The sequence below is a fragment of the Taeniopygia guttata genome, chromosome 1, assembly GCF_048771995.1.
Source record: "Taeniopygia guttata chromosome 1, bTaeGut7.mat, whole genome shotgun sequence".
Classification (NCBI taxonomy): Eukaryota; Metazoa; Chordata; class Aves; order Passeriformes; family Estrildidae; genus Taeniopygia; species Taeniopygia guttata.
In genome coordinates, this window is record NC_133024.1 from 25,930,743 (window position 1) to 25,950,780 (window position 20,038).

A 20,038-nucleotide genomic window follows, 5' to 3' on the forward strand; every position below is an offset into this window, starting at 1 on the left:
CTTCCAGTATGTAAAAGGGGCTTCTAAAATAGAGGGAGAGTGAGTTTGTACACAGACAAATTGTGGTAGAATAAGGAAGAATAATTTCAAACTAAACCAGAAGATATTTAGATTAGATACTAGGAAGAAATCCTTTACTCTGAGGGTGGTGAGGCAATGGAACAGGTTGCCCAGAGAAGTTGTGGATGCCCCATCCCTGGAAGGGTTCAAGGTTAGGTTAGACATGGTTTTGAGCAACTTGTCTAGTGGAAGGTGTCCCTGCCCATGGCAAGGGGCTTGGAACTAGATAACCTTTGCAGTCCCTTCCATCCCAAGCCATTCTATGATTGACTCTATGTTTTATATATAATTCTAAGTGCAAGTGTGTAGATATAGGTATATATCTGCACACGCACACACATATATATATATGTATGTAATCCAACGGCTGGCTTTTTATTCTAAGGATTTGGCACCATTTGAAAAGGGATTAAGAAGATATAAAGTGAGATAACCTTCAAGGTTCATTGACTGTATAGTGTGCTGCAGTTACTTTCATGTTACCCATATCATTTCAGATTTTTGGCTTGCCTATTTAAAAATTTTTTTTCTTGTATTCTTTCAGTAATTTCTGAGGTTCTGCTTTTTTTGAATTTGTATTATTGGTTTTCCCACACATTTATGAGAGCTTTATTCGTAGTGGGTGGGAGGTGACCATATCAGTACTGTAGAGGCAGTTTCGTTTTATCAGTTCTGCTAAAAACTGAATCTCCAGAGCTTTGAAACTGGTCTCTGAAAAATCCAATGACTGCTGCATCTGCAGAGAAGCAGCATCGAAAACTTACAGCAGAGTGAGTCAGATGAAACACAGTGAAATAACATTTTAGCGATTTCTAGAGTTTTGCAATTATTGAGAGTGACATTGACATTTTTTGAAGTAAATGTTGTGTCTCTGGAGATTGCCTATACAAGCATTATGCATTCTGCAGCCTCAGTTAAGCTATCTGGAATCTTTAAATGTTCCATGGTCTTCATTTGTCCTCTGTAAAAGAATAAATGTGACTGGGGTTGAGTCTTCACTCGCTGAGCAGACATTGACCATGTGCCCAATGCAGCAGTGAATAAGTTTGCTTACCTGGAGACTTTTTTCCAAGTTGTGTGGAATTTAATTTTATTTTCTAGAACTTTATAAGAAACTTCTTCCTAACAGCAATCCATAAGAAACTGAAACTGGGAGATGGAAGATCTAGGGTTCACTACCTGTTTGGAGGAGGAAGTTCTGTGAGATCTCAACAGCTCTGCTTACACTTGACTCCTAGAGAGAGTCACAGTGCATGACTGACAAACCAGGATGAGCCTCTTCCATGGACAGGATGAGAAAGTGGGGGTGTGCAGGAAGGGCTCTAATTCTGGCAGAAGTGCATGGGCTTATGAATGAAGGATTGAGCCTGCAGGTGCTGAAGCTCATAAATTGACCAGATGAAAGGAAGGGCTGTCAGGATGGGGTACCTTTCACAGTCAAATGGAGAATTTTGGTATGTGCTTCATAAAGAATAGATGTATTGCATATTTATATTATCAATGCAGTATTCTTCAGATTGGAGACTGATATACAGACCCTAATGGACACAAAGGGCCTTAAATAGGGTAAAGTGAAAGACATTTTTCATTAACAGCTCAGAGATATCTGTGTAGTTAGTTGATTTTAAATATATTCAAAAATCAGTTTATGTTTATATATATAGTACTGTTCTAACACTACTGAAAAGATAAACTCCCTCACAAACATTAGTACATGTCCTTTAGATATGGGCTAGGTGAGGATCATGATCAGCAATATTCCCTCAGACTTCAGCCTAGAGCTGCAGAAAAATGCTACAGCTTGACATTTGCATAGTTAGTCAGGCTTATGGTTTTAGAGAGGCCGGGCCTAAAATGAAAATAAAATATTTTCTGTAGCTTCTCAGTATGTTAGCTTGCTTTGCTCTGTGAAGTGCAAATGTCTGAATACTCATGTTTTCCTCGTCTCTCTCCTTCATTATTCCCACTTCCCTTTTAGGAATCCATGGAAGTTTTCACATGGTGTCAGAATAGCTTCTATTTAATTATCTCTCTTTCATTCTGAAGAAATAAGCACAGTGAGTTATTTTACCAAAACTGAAATAAAGGGGAACTACCTGTTGATAGTGAAGGATAAATTGCAGCCTTTGCTATTTTAATAAGTATCTATTCAGTTACAGAACCACATTAATATTTTCTGATTATATAAATTACAAGATATTCCACATTTTAAAGTACAAATAGCAATAGTAGCAACCATTTAAAATTTACAACTAATTAACTTATAAATTATTATTGTAGACCAAACTATAAAAAAAAATCACAGCTCTTATGCAGCAATAAACAATCACTGTGCTTTCCTTTTATAGATTTACATATCTTTTATTAAAATAGTCTTGAATTTTCAAAACATTGCTGGTTTTACTGCCTTATTTATGTAGCATATTGTGTATGCTATGTATATTGTGTATAATTTTCATATGTCGGACATTGTTCTTCTGATGTTGGTACCTCCCAGACACCTCAAAGGGAATATGGATTTCATAGGAATCTGGCCACAAAATATTTGTTACTCAAAACTGGAGTTTCTAACATATATATTTGGTATATACACATAAGTGTGTAATTCTATTTTGTTTATACATATGTATTGTATTTATATTTATGTGTGTAGATATATGTATATATATATATATGCTGTAATGACCAAGAGTGTTCTGCATATTGAGTGAGACAGATGGCTTGATAGATTGAAAGCTATATGTATATAAGGACAGCTCAAAATAAATAGTTATCTATAGAATTGGATGAAATCTCTTGGTTTACCTCCAGATACATAATCTGTGAAGAATGGAAGATAATTTGATGAAAAAAATTCAGCCAGTTGAAAATAAAGAAACCTCAAAACATGGAGGTCAGAAAAAAAATCTCCTAGTTTGTGGTAATATAAAATAAGTATCTGAGGTGATCTTTGAGGATAAGTATATTTAGTTAAACTGAGTCTGAGTCTGTGAAATAAAGATATCAAAATAGTATAGAAATTATGTATAGCATGCTTTAAAGCATATTTATGCATGCCAGATATTGTCATTTTACAATTATATCAAGCTGTCTGCAGAGGTTTATTTCATCACTTTTTGTTAAAGCCAAGGAAAACAATAAATTGCTATATACCTGTACATTTTCAAAAACAGCTTATTAGGGAATAGTGCCATAAAAATATCATGTGACAACAAAAATAACCATTGGAAAGACTTATTGCATAAGTGAAAATAGAAAAAAATATCCCATCTGCTTTCCCAAATTCTTTCCAGATGCCAGATCACAAAATTATGAATTATCTGGGTGCATTGAAATAGAGATCTTCCATTTGCCTTGTGGTGGCTCCATCTACACCCTTTCCTGGCTGGCTGGATCTCTAGGCAAAGGTGATATCCCTGGTTTGCTTTCAAATCCTCTCAGCCATGGGAAGTTTCCAGTCGTGGAGAAAGGAAGAGTAAGGAGTAGAAAACAACATTCCTGGGAGCTTGGTGTGCTGGCAGCTCTGGGGAAAGACAAAAATGAGACCTTTTGTAGGTGCCAAAGAGGAACCACACAGGGGTGATGTACCCCTGTGCAGGTGTGCAGTGTGGAGGTTTCTTCTTGTTAACTTGTTTCTGGAGCAAGCTCACTCCCAGTGCGCCTGAGTTTTGGTTTGTGCCCTGACAAGAGCTCATGTCAGTGATCCCGAGCCCTTGGGGAACTCTGGAGGTTGCCCACTTGGGGGGAAAGGAGGAGGTAGCTCTTCTGAAATGTGTGATCATGGCAGGGCCAAAGGGCAGTGTTTCTTCTGTGATCGGGATGGGAAATGTGCAGGAAGCTTGGAGGCAAGGCTGTGTTATGTTCTCTCCCTCCACTCTAGGGAAATATCTGAAGCAGTACTTTGTGCTTTCCACAAATATAAGCCTCTCTTTACTGCTGTCTTAGGGTAGCTTTGCATAATTCAATAGATCTTCTCTTCCTACTCAGTGGTCACCTCCTTTTGCTCCCTTATCTTCTTGCTTTAGGCAAATGTGGCCTGAAGGATTGGAAGAACTCCTGCTCTTCTTTATCTTTTATGATTACAAAATTATCTTCAGGCTTGTCCTGAATTCCCTACAGTTTCAGGCTTTTAAACAAATTAGTCTTAGTCTCACAGTAATTGTCACCAAGCAGAGTCTTTACAGATTGTGTCAATTTTTGCTTCAGTGATCTTTTTATTATGCACACAGGAAGAGATTCTGGACCAGGTTCTGTATTGGGCATCAGACCTTGGAAGACTAATTTAAGTGTGAGGTGACAAGCTTTCCTACCTGTGTCATTTCAAATGTACGCTTTCATAAATTATTAAAAGGGCTAGTTATTGGGTTAAGAGTGTTTTAGCCTGAAAAAGTGATTTTTCCTGATTACCACAGTCTTTTCTGCTTAAAAAGCCAAACAAACACAACAGCCAATGTTGTGGAATGCATACTATGAAAAATGTTTTTCATTCTCTTCCGACTTCTGTGTTTGTGCTGGTCAACAACCAAATGACATTAACCAGCAGAATACAAATACACTTTCATGCTGTATGAGAGGTGATGATAATTCAGATTACAAAAAATTACCAGGAAATCTTGCATGCTGTTGCCTACCTGACACAGTCTCTGTGGGTTTTTTGTCCACCTGAAATTTTCCTCCTTTTCTTTTTTTTTTTTTTTTTAATGTAGTTAGAGAATCAAAAGCATTTTTTCTCAAGCACAAGAAATTATTTCTCTGTTATTTTATAACTTATCTTAAATTGTTAGTGAAAGCCAGGGAATTAGTTGTACTATGTGAGAATTCTGTATCTAATGAAAAATTTATCACAGTTGTTACTGGTAACTAATACTTCACTTCTTGAAAAATTACACTGTTGTGCTTGGGTGATATTTATTTTTTTAGTATATAGTCAAAATGTTTATTTTTTAAATTTTTAGCTGCATTATTTGAAACAAAAAAAAATAGGCAATTTTGCAATGATAAAATAATAGTTGTGTGTTTCATTGATTTATTTCCCAGTAATCAGGAAAAATAAGGGAATTACTTAACTACAGTCACATTCTTATCTCCATTCAGTTAAATCCTGAAAATAAGAGGTTCTATTAGAGTTGAGAAAAACATTTCTTAACTTCTTCTTAGTGCTTGATTTTATAGTCAATGTTAAACATGTTTTAGAAGCCAGGGCTGGGTAGAGGTGGAACAGACAGTTAATGTTAATTTTTCAATTAACATTGAAAAACCCATTTCTTGGACAGATTTTTGTCCTCAAAATCTCCTAAAAATTTATCTGTCAGTCTCTCTCTCCCTGCTGCACAATAACAAAGACTTGGACCATACCAACTGGCTACAGCTCACTGCTGTTCTGGCAGCCTTCCTAGTTAGGAAGTGCACAAATCTGGATGGAGGTGGCAGCCCAAATCATCCCAGAAGCTCCATTATTTCTGTGAGTACCATCAGCCAGGCTTCATACCTGCCATACACAACTCCATGGCTCAGACTAATCTTTACCAGGAAATAAGGTGTAAGGAGGAAGAGTTTGTATTTACTGTTTCCTATCTGGGGCACATTCACTGCCACAGGACTTAATGATGTTAATATCTGGGAGACCGGTGAACTGCTTTGTCTTCAGAGACAAAGTGTCTTCTCATGAAGCAGGTAGCAATTTAGATAGAGAGAAAATTAATGAAATTATGTCCCATGAAGAATCAGAATGTATGTCTCATTTTCTGGAGAGGTGATTGCATGTTATGCTTTCCTATTTATGATTCTGAACCTTAATGTGAGGGTTATTCAGAGGATTGGTTAATTGCCTTACCAACAGGAGTGTGTCTTAATGGTACTGAAGTTTAACAGTTGACTGCTACATTACTAGTTTAATTCTGCACCGGTGGTTGAGTTATTTTATAGCATAGATATAAATTACCAGTGTGTGAAATCTAGATAAGAGCTGAATAGCCAGAATGCAGTGCTTTTTAGAGTAGCTTTCACTTTTTCTCTCTCTCTTTTGCTTGCCTTGTCTTTTTGTTTTTGTGAATGTAAAAGATAACTATAGAAATCTTGATAGATTTACAGAAGAGAAACAAAAATTACTTGGCTGGAAGAAGTGTGTTATAATGAGAGACTTGAGGATCTCAGTCTGACTTAGTTTATGAAATCGGAGAGGGAATGATGATTTAACTGCTTTCTATGTGCTCTTCCACAGGAATAAAATGGCTACTGAAAAGATTTTCTAAGGTACACAGAGAAATATATTAGTGGCTTGAAATTAAAATCTGACAAATTGCCTTAGTATTTTTAGCAATTTATGTTTCAGTCTTTGAAATTAATTACCAAGGAAAGTCATAGGGTCTTCATTTCTTGAAATTTTAAACTTTATTGTCTTTCTGGAAGACAGGCTTTTATTAAAGAGTATTGTGTTCATTGAGGTAATACAAGAGGTTGGAGTAGACATTTTCATGCTCCAAAAACCAAGAAAATTTGCTTTCTTTCCATGAACTATCAGAGAATTCTAGTTCTAAAAATTTAATTTCAGACAGAGGAATCTATTTTATATAGTATTTTGTCTAATGGGTTTTTTATTCTTATGATTTTTTTTAAATGCTAATCCAGAAATTCTGAAAACTGGAGCTGGTAATAGAAGAGGGCTACTTCTGAAAGGATGTTCTAGTAAGAGTTTTGGTCAGCCCATCAATAAGTGACTACTTCTACCTTGAGAATACCATGATAGGCTACACAGTGATGTGAAATAGATTCAGCACCAGAAGAAATGAGAGAGTCTTGGAAAATTAAGAGTGAATCTGGTTCAGGTTTCATAACCTGTCATGCAAAGATGTCAAAACATACTTAAATTAATGCAGGACACTTTGATATGCAAAGTGCCTTAGTGCAGAGCTTGGAATTTGTGATATTTGACTCAAATAAGGCTTAAAACAAAGAAGACGCTGCCCTGATTTATGATTTTCCACCTGCTTTTCTACCAGGCCCTTGCTAGGTAAACAATTGCAGTCACTTGCTCTTCACTATTTCCTTCATTTGAAGAATTTCCACTCTTCAGCAGGGCAATTAAAACCAGGGTCCATCTGTGGCCTTTGCATTGTTCTCATGGAACAGTATTCCTGGGGGTATCATTGCAGAAGAAATATGGCCAGAATCTGAGTATTCTGTATCCAAAGATAACATTTGCACAGGAATCAGAGTTTTAATAACATTGGAATAGAATGCATTAAAGCTGTTGTCATTGGTCTGGATTCTGTTAGGTAAAGCAGGATGCATAATGCATTGGTCATCCGCAAGTATGAATGTGTTGAAGTTCAAAGAAATTTAGGGCATTACTTCTCTTCCCAAACCCACAAACAATCTCTTCCCAAACGCACAAAATATACCACCAACAACAAAAACTCCTTTCCCTCGAATCTCTAAGTATCAAAAATCTATTTTGCTCATCAGAGACTGTGGTAATAATGGGGCAGAGTAGCCAGAATAGAGGAAATATGAAATTTAGAATTTTAAATTAATTTCTTATCACATTTTATTTCTGGATTAAGAAATCTAGGAGAGAAACAATGTGTACTGTGTATATTCAATGAACAGAAGAAGTTCTTGTACTTTCCAGATGAAATAAAATCAGTGGAGTAGTTGGAGCAGCAGATAGATTGTCTGCACCCTTGTTGCAGAGATGTAATTCAGAAGAAATGAAGGAAAAATACAAGTATTTACTGTCATGAGGTAGTAAAGGAAAAGAATATTTTCACTTGTAACCCTTGATTTTAATGTGGTGTGGGATCATCAGTGCAAAAGATAATCTTACTTAAGCAGTAACACAGCCTCTTTTATTGTCTTTAATGTATTGACTTAGATGTACTACTGTTTTTAAAACAAAAATGTATTAAATCTAAAGTATATACTTGAGTTATTAGGTAGATAAAAATTTCAGATACTTTAATTGCTTTTTGATAAATATTATTGAATCTATTATTTTTTAATGTCAGGGGGATCACTTAAATTTGACATTATCACTATCATTTTATAGTAAAATTAATAATAAATCTGACCAATGATTAGTGTGCAATGAATGCAAATGCTAAATATTAGACCAGGCTGTGGGAAATATAAATGCCTGTGTGATTTGGATTTTAAATTGCTTAATTAAAAAAAAGCCAACAAAAATTGTAATTGTGTTATGGGATAATAGAAATCGTATTGAGCAACCAGTGTCATCTTAGTAGTCAGGAAAATGCAGGTCTTAGTCCCTGAACAAGCTTTGGTGTGGTGAATTTGCAGTTCTCTTATTCCTGGCAAGATCAGTATGGGAAATGTTTGTTGATAATGTAGGGCTCCCTCTCAAAAGTGATTCCTTGAAACCAGACAAAACTGAAAGTAAGCCACAAGAAAAATGGAACACTAAATTGGATAGCAAAAGTCAGTTTAGGAATTAAAGTCTTTTGAGTATAGAGAGCTGATCTCTTTGGCAAAGCCAATTGACAAGAAAGTTTTACTGTGGGCTGCAACAGCAGAGGACTTCTAGTGGGATTTTTGTATTCTTGTGGAAAAAATGTGTATAGATAATCAATATCATGTTCTACATAATGATAGCTTAAGTTGCACAAAAGCAGCTGTTGTAGATACCTATCAATTTCAAGTTCTGTTGCCTGTCTTTGGCAGAGAGTAGCTGGGTCACTCAGCAAGAATAAATATTTGCCTTTAAACATGGTTAGTTTGACATCATCTCTTTCACAGGCATTTCTTCTCTTTACATTTACTTACTAATCAACTCAGTTTTCAAGTTACAAATGAGTGCTAAGATGTAAAACATGTAATCTGTGTGACTTTACCCAAGCTACTGCCTTACATTTTTATCACATATTAGGATGCAAGTATATCTCATATTTAAGAGAAATCCATCAGCAAATTTGGACAAGAAAGCCTCCAAGCATTGTCAGTAGCTGTGAGTGTATCTTGTCAATGCTTGTTCTAATAAATCAGTATTCTCAGAAGACCTTGTTCAGCTCCTGCTTTATCTGTACAGACACTGGCATTTCCTTGGGCAAACCTAAATTCTAAATCTGTTTACCTACTCTTTGAAAATTTGGAATCCTTCCAAAGTATTAAAATTACATCATTAGAAGTCTGTTAAAGAAAACTGGGAGGTTGTTTAGGGTTTTTTGGTGTACCCCCTCCCCCTCACTTTGTCTGAAGAATGTCAGAAACTTTCTGTTTCTGAACAGAATGTCTAAACTTTCTGTTTCTCTGCCATTCCTTATGACTTTCTGGTAAAAATGATCTCATTTTTCTGCCTTTTGCAAGCACTAATCAATTACATCCTTCTTGCCTTGTTATCTTCACATTTCCCCCTTCTTTTAAATATTTCTCTCCATCACAGTATGTTTGTGTGTGTGCATGCATTTGTCTTTTCCAGTCTGATTTTTTTGGGCTTATTTAGCAAATAAATTGTGGTCACACAAAGCATCCCTTAATAAATACATATTCATTTGGAAAGGTGATAGACTCTTGAGTTTTCAAGCTTGGAAAACTCCTGTTAATTTTGGAAACTTAAAAGTCAAAAGGAAATATGCAATAACTGAAAACAGGCAGTCCAGTTTCCAAGTTTAGAATCACCCCACTGTTTTCCTAGACAGACATCCCAAGCAATGTGATGTTCATGTGCACTGAATTCAAAAGGAGATAAATAACACTCTTCCCCAGTTGCTCCAAATCAACCTTTTGTATTTCTGTTCTTTTAAATATCTTAAAATTAATCTGGGTGATAATTTCTATGCTGAACTTGGAAGAACAGTGCTTGGTAAAAAAAGACTTCTCGCCCCCGCCCCCTCCATTTAGATCAGTAAATTTCCTTTAGTAAAAAGGCAAATCAGGAATACAGAAGTGCAGGAACAGTGACATGCAAAGGTGATCTTGATATATCAAGTCTTGGAGACAATATAGGATTACTGAAATGTGACTTTTGGAATGAAAAGAATAGATAAAGCTTTTATGCTACTGAATAGTCAGTAATGTTTGTTAGGGTTTCACAAAACCAAAGCTAACTATATCTCCATGTTTTCCCAAATATTTCTGTTTTGACATTCACATTAGTAAGAGTCAAAGGCTTTAACTAATTGGTGGTGTCCTTTTTTCATCCTACCTATGGTTTAAATACTTAAACTTCAATATGGCCATATGAGTGATATCTCCAACTGCTGAAAATCACTGTGGGGAGAAGCTCATGCTATTGATGTGTGTGTATACTGTGAAGCTGGATTTCTCCCTGTTTCGCTCCAGGTTTCTCCTCTTTTTTGCTCATCCTACACGTATGATAGATTGCTCTGCAAGAGCTGTCTCTCCCTAGATGAAGCCTATCTTAATAATTAAAATTATAATGAAGACTTCTCCAGGAGGCAGAATGGATGGCCTCCACTGTATCTTGCTTCCTCTGCCCAGTTTGTTTCCCTGCAGGCTTCCTGCCTCACATCACACTGCAGAAGCACAAATTAGATGGAGCTTAAGGCATTTTTCTCATTGTCTTGAGCAGAGAGCAGGGCTCTGGTGGTGTGTCCTATCGTGCTGGGCTGGATCTGCAGCTGTTACTGCAGGCCTGCTTCCTGACATGAGATAACAAACCCAGCAGGTCTTGCCAAAGATCATGGCAGTGGGAAAACGGAACTGATAACTGATAACCATCCAGCCTCTACAGTCTCTGCCAGGTCTCCTCATTCTGTAGAGAGGGATTTTGGTTTTTTGGGAGCCAGCACCCCCAGCAGCACCATCATGCTGTCAGTTACCTGGGGGAGCCAGATCTACTTCAGCTGTTGCAGTGCTTCAGTTCTCTCAAAATCTGCAAAGAATAGGAAGGCAGAGCTCTCAGTCTTTTTAATTAGAATTGCCAAGGAAATGTGGAAGTAGTTTTGATCATTCTTGATTCTTGTCCAACAAGAACTGGGTTATTCTGAAATAATGCTGTATTAGTATGGTAAGTTCTGAAACAGTGTCCTGCTTCACTGAAACATGCAGATTTTCAGTACTTGGCATGAAAAAACTGGGAGTCTGGGAGATTTGTGGTATGTCCTATTTTATTCCCAGCAGCAGTCAGTCCATTCTAAAAATGCAAATGCTCTTTGAAACTTATTCAGTATTCACTAACTACGTTTTCAAACCTTTACTCATCTTTTAACCCATCTCAATTAATGTGATTATAAATTTTAATGCAAATAAAACAAACGCTTTTTAGAGCTATGTTCATCAAGCATGAACATAATTTGTATAACAAAATTGGCATGTTTCTGTTTAAAGTGGCAAAATGATAGTTCATTTACACCAAAATGACTTCCTGAAACACATTTTAGCCAGCTGCTGGTTACCTGTTTCATGTATACTGAATGGAAGGGCTGATTAACTGTGGTCTATATTGTACTTTATTTCAAAGTCAGATGGAATAATTATGTGGCTCAGGAGGGTTCCAAAAGTGATAAATGTAGATATCATTTAACCTGTATCTTGGATAAGAGAAAAAAAAAACTCTTCCATGTAGCTCATTGCTGAAATATTTTCTTAAAAATTACATGAGTTTTATGATAGTAGAAAATAAAACTATTTTAAGTTGACTGATATTTGAAATGCCTTTCAACATAGGCATATTTATAGTGTCAATTATATGGAACTAAACCTAAGAATAAAACTTGCCAGATAATTAATTGTCAAAATTTACTTCAATTAAATTCTTACATTTTTCTAATCTTAGTAATTCAAATTTGAATAGCTTCATTGTCAGTTTTGGCCTGTATCGATAACACGTGTTCCTGTGTACTTTACACGACCATTCTTGCTTAACAAATGAAATTCTTGATTAACATCCTTATTAAGAACCAAAATAAATATATTGAGTAGGAAAAGAGCTGAATATTAATATAGCCTAAAGGAAATTTATAGCAATATAATTTGTCTGTTTTTCTGAGGCAGGAATGAAATTATTGCCTAGTAACATTCTGAACTTCCTTTTAATAAGTTTTTGAATGTGAAGTACTTTTCTGTACAAGTACTTCTGTACCAGAGACCTCCTGAAATCATCCAATGCTAAACAGATGATAATAGAGCTGAAGCAGTGGATGAATTTAAGGAATTGCTCATCAGCTGACTAACAAGCTGTGAGCAGTTTCCTGTGGAGTAATGGAATTATTTAATATTTTAGGCAGCACTGCTCTGCCTAAGAAGAACATGGTTTATGACCTCAGCATCTGTATTATCTTGTGGTTGGATAAACACTGAAATTAAATTATTTCTATTGGCATATTTATGTTAAAGGGCGCATTCCTTGGAACAGTGGCAATGTTCAAACACTCAAGCAAACAAATCTCTGCACTACTTACCACTTCCAAAGTCTGAGTCAAGATCAGATGCTGTCTTTCCCAAAGCCTTTCCCATTCAGTACATGTGTGTTGGTGCAATTTTTTCTGACCAAAATTCTCTTGCATTATATATCTCTCTAAGTATACTTAGATCTCTCAGTTAACAAAAGTGATCTGTGATGCTATGCATGGAAATTTTCTGACATATTACTGAATAAGACCAAAAAAAAGCATCCTCAAACCATTCACTTTTACTTTCAGGCAATGTTAGTCTTAAAATTCTGTAATTGCTCATGAAACACAGAACTAGAGTTGTGTGGGACTCATTGCTATGATGTATCTGGCATGAAGAATTAGCAAGAAGTAATTGCAACAACTGTTAATTATTCTATCACCTTTGAACAATGAAGTTCTTCTTTCCCCTGTGTGTATTAGCCAAAACAGTGGAATGATTTCATGTAAGAGGGAACATTTTCTCATCATTTGCTCCCATCTCCTATAGACTACATAATTTGCCATAGGACCTTCATCACCTTGTTCCTAGTCTGGTTGTTGGGGCTGGAAGTAGTATTTGGGAAAACAAGTAGTCTTGCTTTAAAGATTTCCAGTAATAGCTAAGTGCTGTCTCTGTTTTACAGAGAAAAGATAATGTGTATCTCAAGCTCTGTCACTATATGGATGAAAGCTTAATGTATTATTTTACTTGTCTAACTTTTCCATAGCAACTCTGGGGGGAATTAATATTTGGGAAAATGTATTTTTATTTTTAGTTACATTTACTTCAACTGATCTTTTGACCTTTTTACAAAAGACTGGTTATGAGATCACTTTTTATTCTATCCTCTGTTGTCATTACTTCTTCATAACTGGCAGCTATGAAGAAAATCTGTGCCTTGTGATAACTGTTACTAATCACTAAAAGTTCAAGAAACATTAGGAAAAAATCTTTGTTCAAGAACAATATGAATAATACTAAGTTTTGACCTTATGTGGAGTTTATATAGTCTTCTATTTTTGCTTGAAGAGCACATACAAAAATTCATTAAACTTTCTCTAAATCTGTTATCAGCAAATCCAGTGGCAGAGTGTACAAAACCAGGGAAAACCAATACTAACACAACATTGGTGCTTAAGTTTTAAATGCAGTTAGGTTTAGTATGAAACCATTGTAGATGGATGCATTTGTCATCAGTGACTGCACATGTTATAACCTGCACTTGTTATGTGTGTTCTGGGTGTGAGACCCACATGGAGCAAATACTGTGTTAAATATTAATGCCTGAAGGCTGAGAAGAAAAGCAAATCAAAATGGTTGAGTTAAGGCTACCTGCTTGGTTTCTTTGGTAAGACAGAGTGTGTTAGACTACCATCTGTGCCCACTGCAAACAGATGGGCAGCAAATGGTATGATTTGCATAGCCCTCTTAAAAGGCAGTAATTTGAATCAAATGCTGTGGTCTTATCAGTTTTTTTGTCTATATCTCTGCAGGTTGTTGCTCGGGATCTTGGTTATGTTCAAGCCACTTTCTGGCTTTGGAACACACAGCCCTCTCATTTGTGTTGGTTTAGTTTTCCATAACCTCCCGTGTGCATTAGGGCAAGACTATTATTCTGTCCCGGCTTATTCTCTCTGCAGCTTTTTACCAGATGGGTTTGTAAACAGATACCTTCCTCCTATTCCATTATTTTTCATGCTTTTGACTGAACTGGTGTCTGCACTGCTCTGAAACACTGGCACCTGTGAATATAATTAATTATACTCTTCACTCACTTCCATGGATTCCAGTTTTCATTAATTTTTGCCTTTCTTTGTTTTATCTGTATGTGTCAGTGAAGTTGCTGAGGTTTATGACTGCCTGGGAAAGAAGAGGAAGCCCACTGTATATGCAACCTTTTTTTTTTTTTACTCCTGCATGAATTACAACCTCAAAATATAGATTCTTCAGTGTAGATTCCTGGCAATATGGAGTTTTTACAGACTAATAACTAAATTACTTCTCTTTGTAAGTGAATTTAGCACTACAGTAGTTTCTGTTAATCACTGTGTGTGTGTGTAGGCATACACGAAAGGACACTTAAAATTATTGATATTCCACAAATGGAGTGTGAAATTATTCCCCTATGAACATGTGAACTAGGTAATCTTGAAGGTCCCTTCCAACCCAAGCCATTCTATGATTTTGTGTTATTTGTGAAACATTGCAAAGGTCAATACTTCTGAGTAACTGCTTTTCACAATGTACTACTTCAGTTTTAGAGTTGAGTTCAGTCACATGTTGACTGTATTTGTATTCTGATAAACCTCAAAATGACAAAGACCTTGAAAGGCAATCTTATTCAGAAGAGATGAAAATATGTAGCCTTATGAGTTTTGCTTATTCCCATGGTGCCTGCATATACTTTGGGAAATAAAATGGCTTCTAGTGTATAGAGTTGCCATTAAATACAAGCTATCTATAAGCTATAACCTGGAAGAAATCAAAGATTTGCCAAAAGCAAAATTTTCAGCCAGTAAGGATAATAATGTATATTTAAGTGTTCCTGAGATTGACTCTTACATAATTTGTATGCGTGAACAGAGAAATCTATGTCAAGAAAAGTAAACAAGATGAAGGTCATTGTAGACCAAAATCTCATGTTTGCTGGTGCCAAAAAAGTTCACGTTTATGAAAGATTCCACATGTAGCATCCTAAGATAGCAGCCAAGTGCAGCAGTATTTCACCTTTTCATAGTGGAGAGAAAAAAAACCAGCTATTTATTTAACCAGCTGAATGAACTTCAGGCATAATGAAGCTCATTGCAAAACTGAATCATTCTATGTCCAAAACAAAACCCACAAAGATATTGTTTAATGAAGCAGTGCCCAGTGAATCTACAGCAAATAGAAGGCCATAAAGGTAGGAAGATGTTGTGTGTCCTTTGTAAGGAATTCAGTGAGCCCAGCTGCAAGCAGTTGACAGAATGGAGCTTGTTAGGGAGTGCTTACTTTTTGAAGAGCAATGGAGAAGTCTCAAAAACCAAAACAAATATGATTTTCCAATTTGTTATTGTAATAAATAAGTGATGCACACATGCATTAAAAAACTATATTGAATATAAGAAATTACAAAATGCAGTCTATGTTTTTACATTGTATTAAAGAAACCATTACCAAGATGATGTGTGTGGCTTTGGTTTTGAGACTTAAAAGAAGCTGAGTACACATTCTAGACTATGTATGAAAACAGACAAGAACTATTCAAAGCTAAGAAAATTGCTGGTGACATGAAAGTAAAGGAGCTCAGAGTTTTTGCTTTTATTTATGAAGAATATAGATAAGATACAGCTTTCAAAGCAGGAAATTTCTGCTAATATGAAGGTATTTAACTTAGCATAAAAAGATGTAATGAGATGCAAAAGCCTGAAACTAAAGCTAAATATATTGATTCCACATATAGCATGACATTCTTAATAGTGAGGATAACAAAACACTGGAGCGATACATTTCAGAAATCAAAATATAGAATATCTCATGTAAGGAGAGTACAAATCAGTTTAAACCCCAGTTTTCAACAGAGGACTTAGGCATTTATTTAGGACTTAGGACTGTGGCATTTATTTGTACCAGAATATGCACTGTCCTTAGAAAATTAATGTGTATGAGACATGGAGAAACTCCATGAGGGAACTGTAAAAATATGTATTCCAGGAACTGAAAGTAGCTATGTTCAGAACTGCAAATCTAGGTGCTAAAGGTGCTGTTTCCATAATCGTTATCTTTTGACAAGATCTGCCCTGTGAAAAAGATACAATTGAAAAACCTTCTGGTTGATTTAAGTGGTCAGTGGTGTGGTTGAATTCTTTGATCATTCTAATACTTGACTATTTAGATAAACCCATTGCTGCTTTTTAAACTGATAAATCACTCAATTCAGTGGAATAAGTCTTCTGCAAGAAAAAAGCTGTCCTATATTCAAGTTACACCCCAAGTCAATTCTGCAGTTGGTTTATGTAATGGAGTAACACCAGCCCACAAGCATCTGCTCTTAGGGTGCTGTATAGTCCTACTCAAGCATGTACCAGTCAGTGCAGATCAGATGACAAGGACTCAGAGCAGCCATGCTACTTTTGCAGCACCCCACAATTCCCAAATGTTTTAAAGGAGAGGCTGTAAATGGAGATTTCCCATTTCTGTATGTATCATTTTATTAAAACTGTAGATGTGAGACCATGGTTTCTGCTCTAATGTTCATTTCTGTACATAGACTGTTCTTAGTCATGGAAGAAATTAGTTAAGTACCCAAAAAAAGTTAGAGCTGCTTATTTACATAGTTTTGGTGTCATTTTCTTCTATGGAAGAGTTTTGGTTTTGAAAAAGGTGCTATATGTGATTTAGGAATTTTTACTTGAGATATCTGCTATCTGCCTTGGAAGGAGGTTCTTTATGACACCTCTTCACTTCCTTGCCCCTGCAAAGAGGAATGAATCACACTGCAGTCCATGTTATTGCTAGAAGATTTAATCTCACACTACTAACGAGTCACTGTCTTCATGAAGGAAAACATGTCCTACCTCATCCCCTTCTGATCCTAACAAGTTAAATACCTGCTGCAAGTGACACTGGCCTCAACTTCCTGAGTCATTTCTGTAGTAATCTGCACATTTGATTCTCAGTGAATACCAAGGACTTGCAAGTCTTTGGATTCCATTACTACTAACCTCTGAGAAGAATGAGACGCATCAGGTCTGTCTGTATCACACAGTAAAAATGAATCATGGAATAAAAAAGCTGTGGGGTACTGTGGAAAGTGGTCACAGATCATGCTATTAAAAGATTTAGTCATTGTTACCTCTCATCATGAATGTAATCATTCACTGACAACTTTAATTTCTAGGATGTGAGACTGTAAATTCTTGGTTACCAACGTATTATGCTGTCATGGAAGTCTGCATCTTGGAAGATGAATCCAAGTATTTAAAATTAGTCATCTTAGCAACTGGTTTTTTCCCAAGTAATTATAAGCTTTGGAATATCAGGATGTTGAAACACTCAGTCAAAAAGTGTTGCATACAAGTGAATGAAGAGCAGAAATCCTATTTCACTCTCACAGATCTTAAAACCAGGATTAAGTGTAGTTTTCAGAAAGAACACTTTCCTTTTAGAATGTTAGTACTGTCACACTTTCACTGCTTGATGCACGTAATTCTAATTCTACTTGTTTTGCTCTAGATCCCAAAAGACATCCGGACATAGTTTCATCTTTTTTCCTTTTATGTATAAATTAGGATAATCTGGCATGTCTTTGAAGGCCCCTGGGGGATCCAACATAATGATAAGAGAGAAGACAGTGACTAGCTTTTATTCTTGAAACCCATGGTGTCTACTTTGCAGTATTTAGATGTACTGGTCCCCCTTTTAATATCCTCAGAGATACTCCATTCTCCCTGATAGCAGAGTCATCATTTAATGAGAAGGCAAAAGTAAAAAGAATAAAGTCAGTCCTAAGCCTGAGCTGTAGGTACTTCTGCTGTATGTCCTGTTGTAGTATACTGCTATGAAAAGATTTGATGAGGTAAGGTCTACTTCTCCATGCTTGGCAGCAAAACACAGAATTTGCAGAAGATGGGCTCAAGTGCCAAGAGCATGTGCCAAGTCATCATATCTCTTCAGCTCCTTCTGCTGGAAGGGCCTCACTGCAGCTCCCAGAATGTTTGAAAACCACCAGCAGTCAGTGCTAGTGCTGCTATTTAAGCATCAGTTCTCACTTCAGGGCAACTGGCCAGAATGAAGCAGACAGCACAATTTCTCTCTTATTTTAGTAATTTGTGAGTACTTTAGTAATTTGTTTTTCAGGGTGAACACTGATGCATATAAATGTGAATTTTTGGAGAATGCTTTGTTTGTTTGGGATATGCTGAGTGAAATAATCTACTTTGCAAGGATGTTTCCTAGAAAACTGACTTAGCATGATACTGAGCTGATGCTGAAGGGTGACAGATGCTTAATCAGGACAATGCAGCTGTAATTTTCATTAAGAACAATCATTAAGTAGTGCCATGTATTTGCACTGAGTATTAAATTCAGATTAAAAGGAAAGCACTTTTCTCTTAAAAGTTCCAGTTAGCTTGAAATCCCAGGTGGATTGGTGACTTGCTTGGTTGGTTTTGGTACTTTCTCTCACGTTACAAATGGTTGTTAAGTGTTAAAAAAGAGTGCCACAGAACAGTCATTCAGAATGGACCAGAGGATTACCATCAACACTTAGAAAGTGCCTTAGACTACAGTACATCTTTATTGTCCATTTTAAATATGTTGTTTAAAAGATTCAGGGTTTTTTTATTTTATCAGTTATGATTGTATCCATGACTACAGTTTGGGAGCAAGCAGCAAATGGAGTTATTTCTTTTTCTCTGCCTTGCTGTTCTGTAACATAGTTACGGTGTTTTATACACAACTTTTCATCTATATACACCAGTTTTATAAAACTCTATCTCCCTCTTACAAATAGAGAAATGAAGGTTCAGGTAAGAAAAAATACTTCTTTCCCCCAAAAGTTAACCACTCGACCAGCTGACAAAATCAAGAGTAGAGTTCAGGTCTCAAGGTAAGTGGTATCCATTAAGCTGCTTGTTTAACAATTGGAAGAGCAGTTGTTTTATACTTGGACCTTCTAAACCTCAAATTTGCTTATTAATGGATTATACTTTCTGGAGGCCAATATTAGAGTGGTTCACTGTACATCTTTCTCCTGTGAAAAGGGAAGTAAAGATTCTGACACTTACCTGCAGCTAAAATGAGTGGACAGTTGGCTTTTTTTGGTCAGGGTTCACAATATGCTAATATGATTGTATATTACAAGTGGATCCAGCTCTATATTGTAAAATATTATTTATAATCATAATCCTGATATTTCTAATATGTGGTGTTTCCTAAGTTTAACACATTATGGTTGCTAATAATTTATTTCATATTTCTCCTCTTGCCTTACTTTTGATCTTCAGTAATTTTCCGGAACAACAGTTTATTGCTAAAGTCTCTGACTCAGCTGAGAAAGGCCATCGTCCTCTAGGTTAAGGAGATGAAAATTTAGCATGCACAGAAAAAGACCTGAAGAGAACAGATAAAAAGCTACATTCATTATCTATCTAGTCTTAATAAGTACAAAAATCTGGTACATTCATGTGTTATATAAACCAGTAATGCATAAAAATAAATTTAAGATGCATCCTGCTGAATTTATATGTTAATTCATGTACTTTGTTTTACAGGAAAAAAAATAGGCTAGAACAGATCACTCACAATTGCACATGTTTCAGGTTGCTGATGCTGGTACTGCAATTAGAATAGTGGAATGTCAGCATGAATTCTTTTGTTTTACAGAAAGCAAGAAGAATTGAGGTTAATTAAAGGTTAATTAGAGTTTAATTGGTAGTTCTTTCTTTCCCTCTTTACTTCTGGTGATAACAGGAATGTTAGAATCCTTGACTTTGATGACAACAGATTGGGCAGGCCTGGTGTTGATTGCTACTGCCAACATGAAAGTGGTGCTGCAGTTCTGCAGCTCCAGTTCTTAATCAATGAGGTAAGGACATAATTACTCAAAAATTTAGTTGAATAAGTCAATTCATGTTATTGTAATTGA

The 20,038-nt window shown here is 36.0% G+C and overlaps 1 protein-coding gene across 9 annotated transcripts in view; it reads left to right on the plus strand.

Moving 5' to 3' along the window:
• Positions 1-20,038, plus strand: part of STXBP5L (syntaxin binding protein 5L) — a 180,323-nt gene that overhangs the window by 43,962 nt on the left and 116,323 nt on the right. For all 9 annotated transcript variants that reach the window (XM_030266358.4, XM_030266367.4, XM_030266391.4 and 6 more), the window contains exon 3: positions 19,897-19,978. In XM_030266358.4, the coding sequence (XP_030122218.4) occupies positions 19,897-19,978 (82 nt within the window). The remainder of the gene's footprint in view (positions 1-19,896; positions 19,979-20,038) is intronic.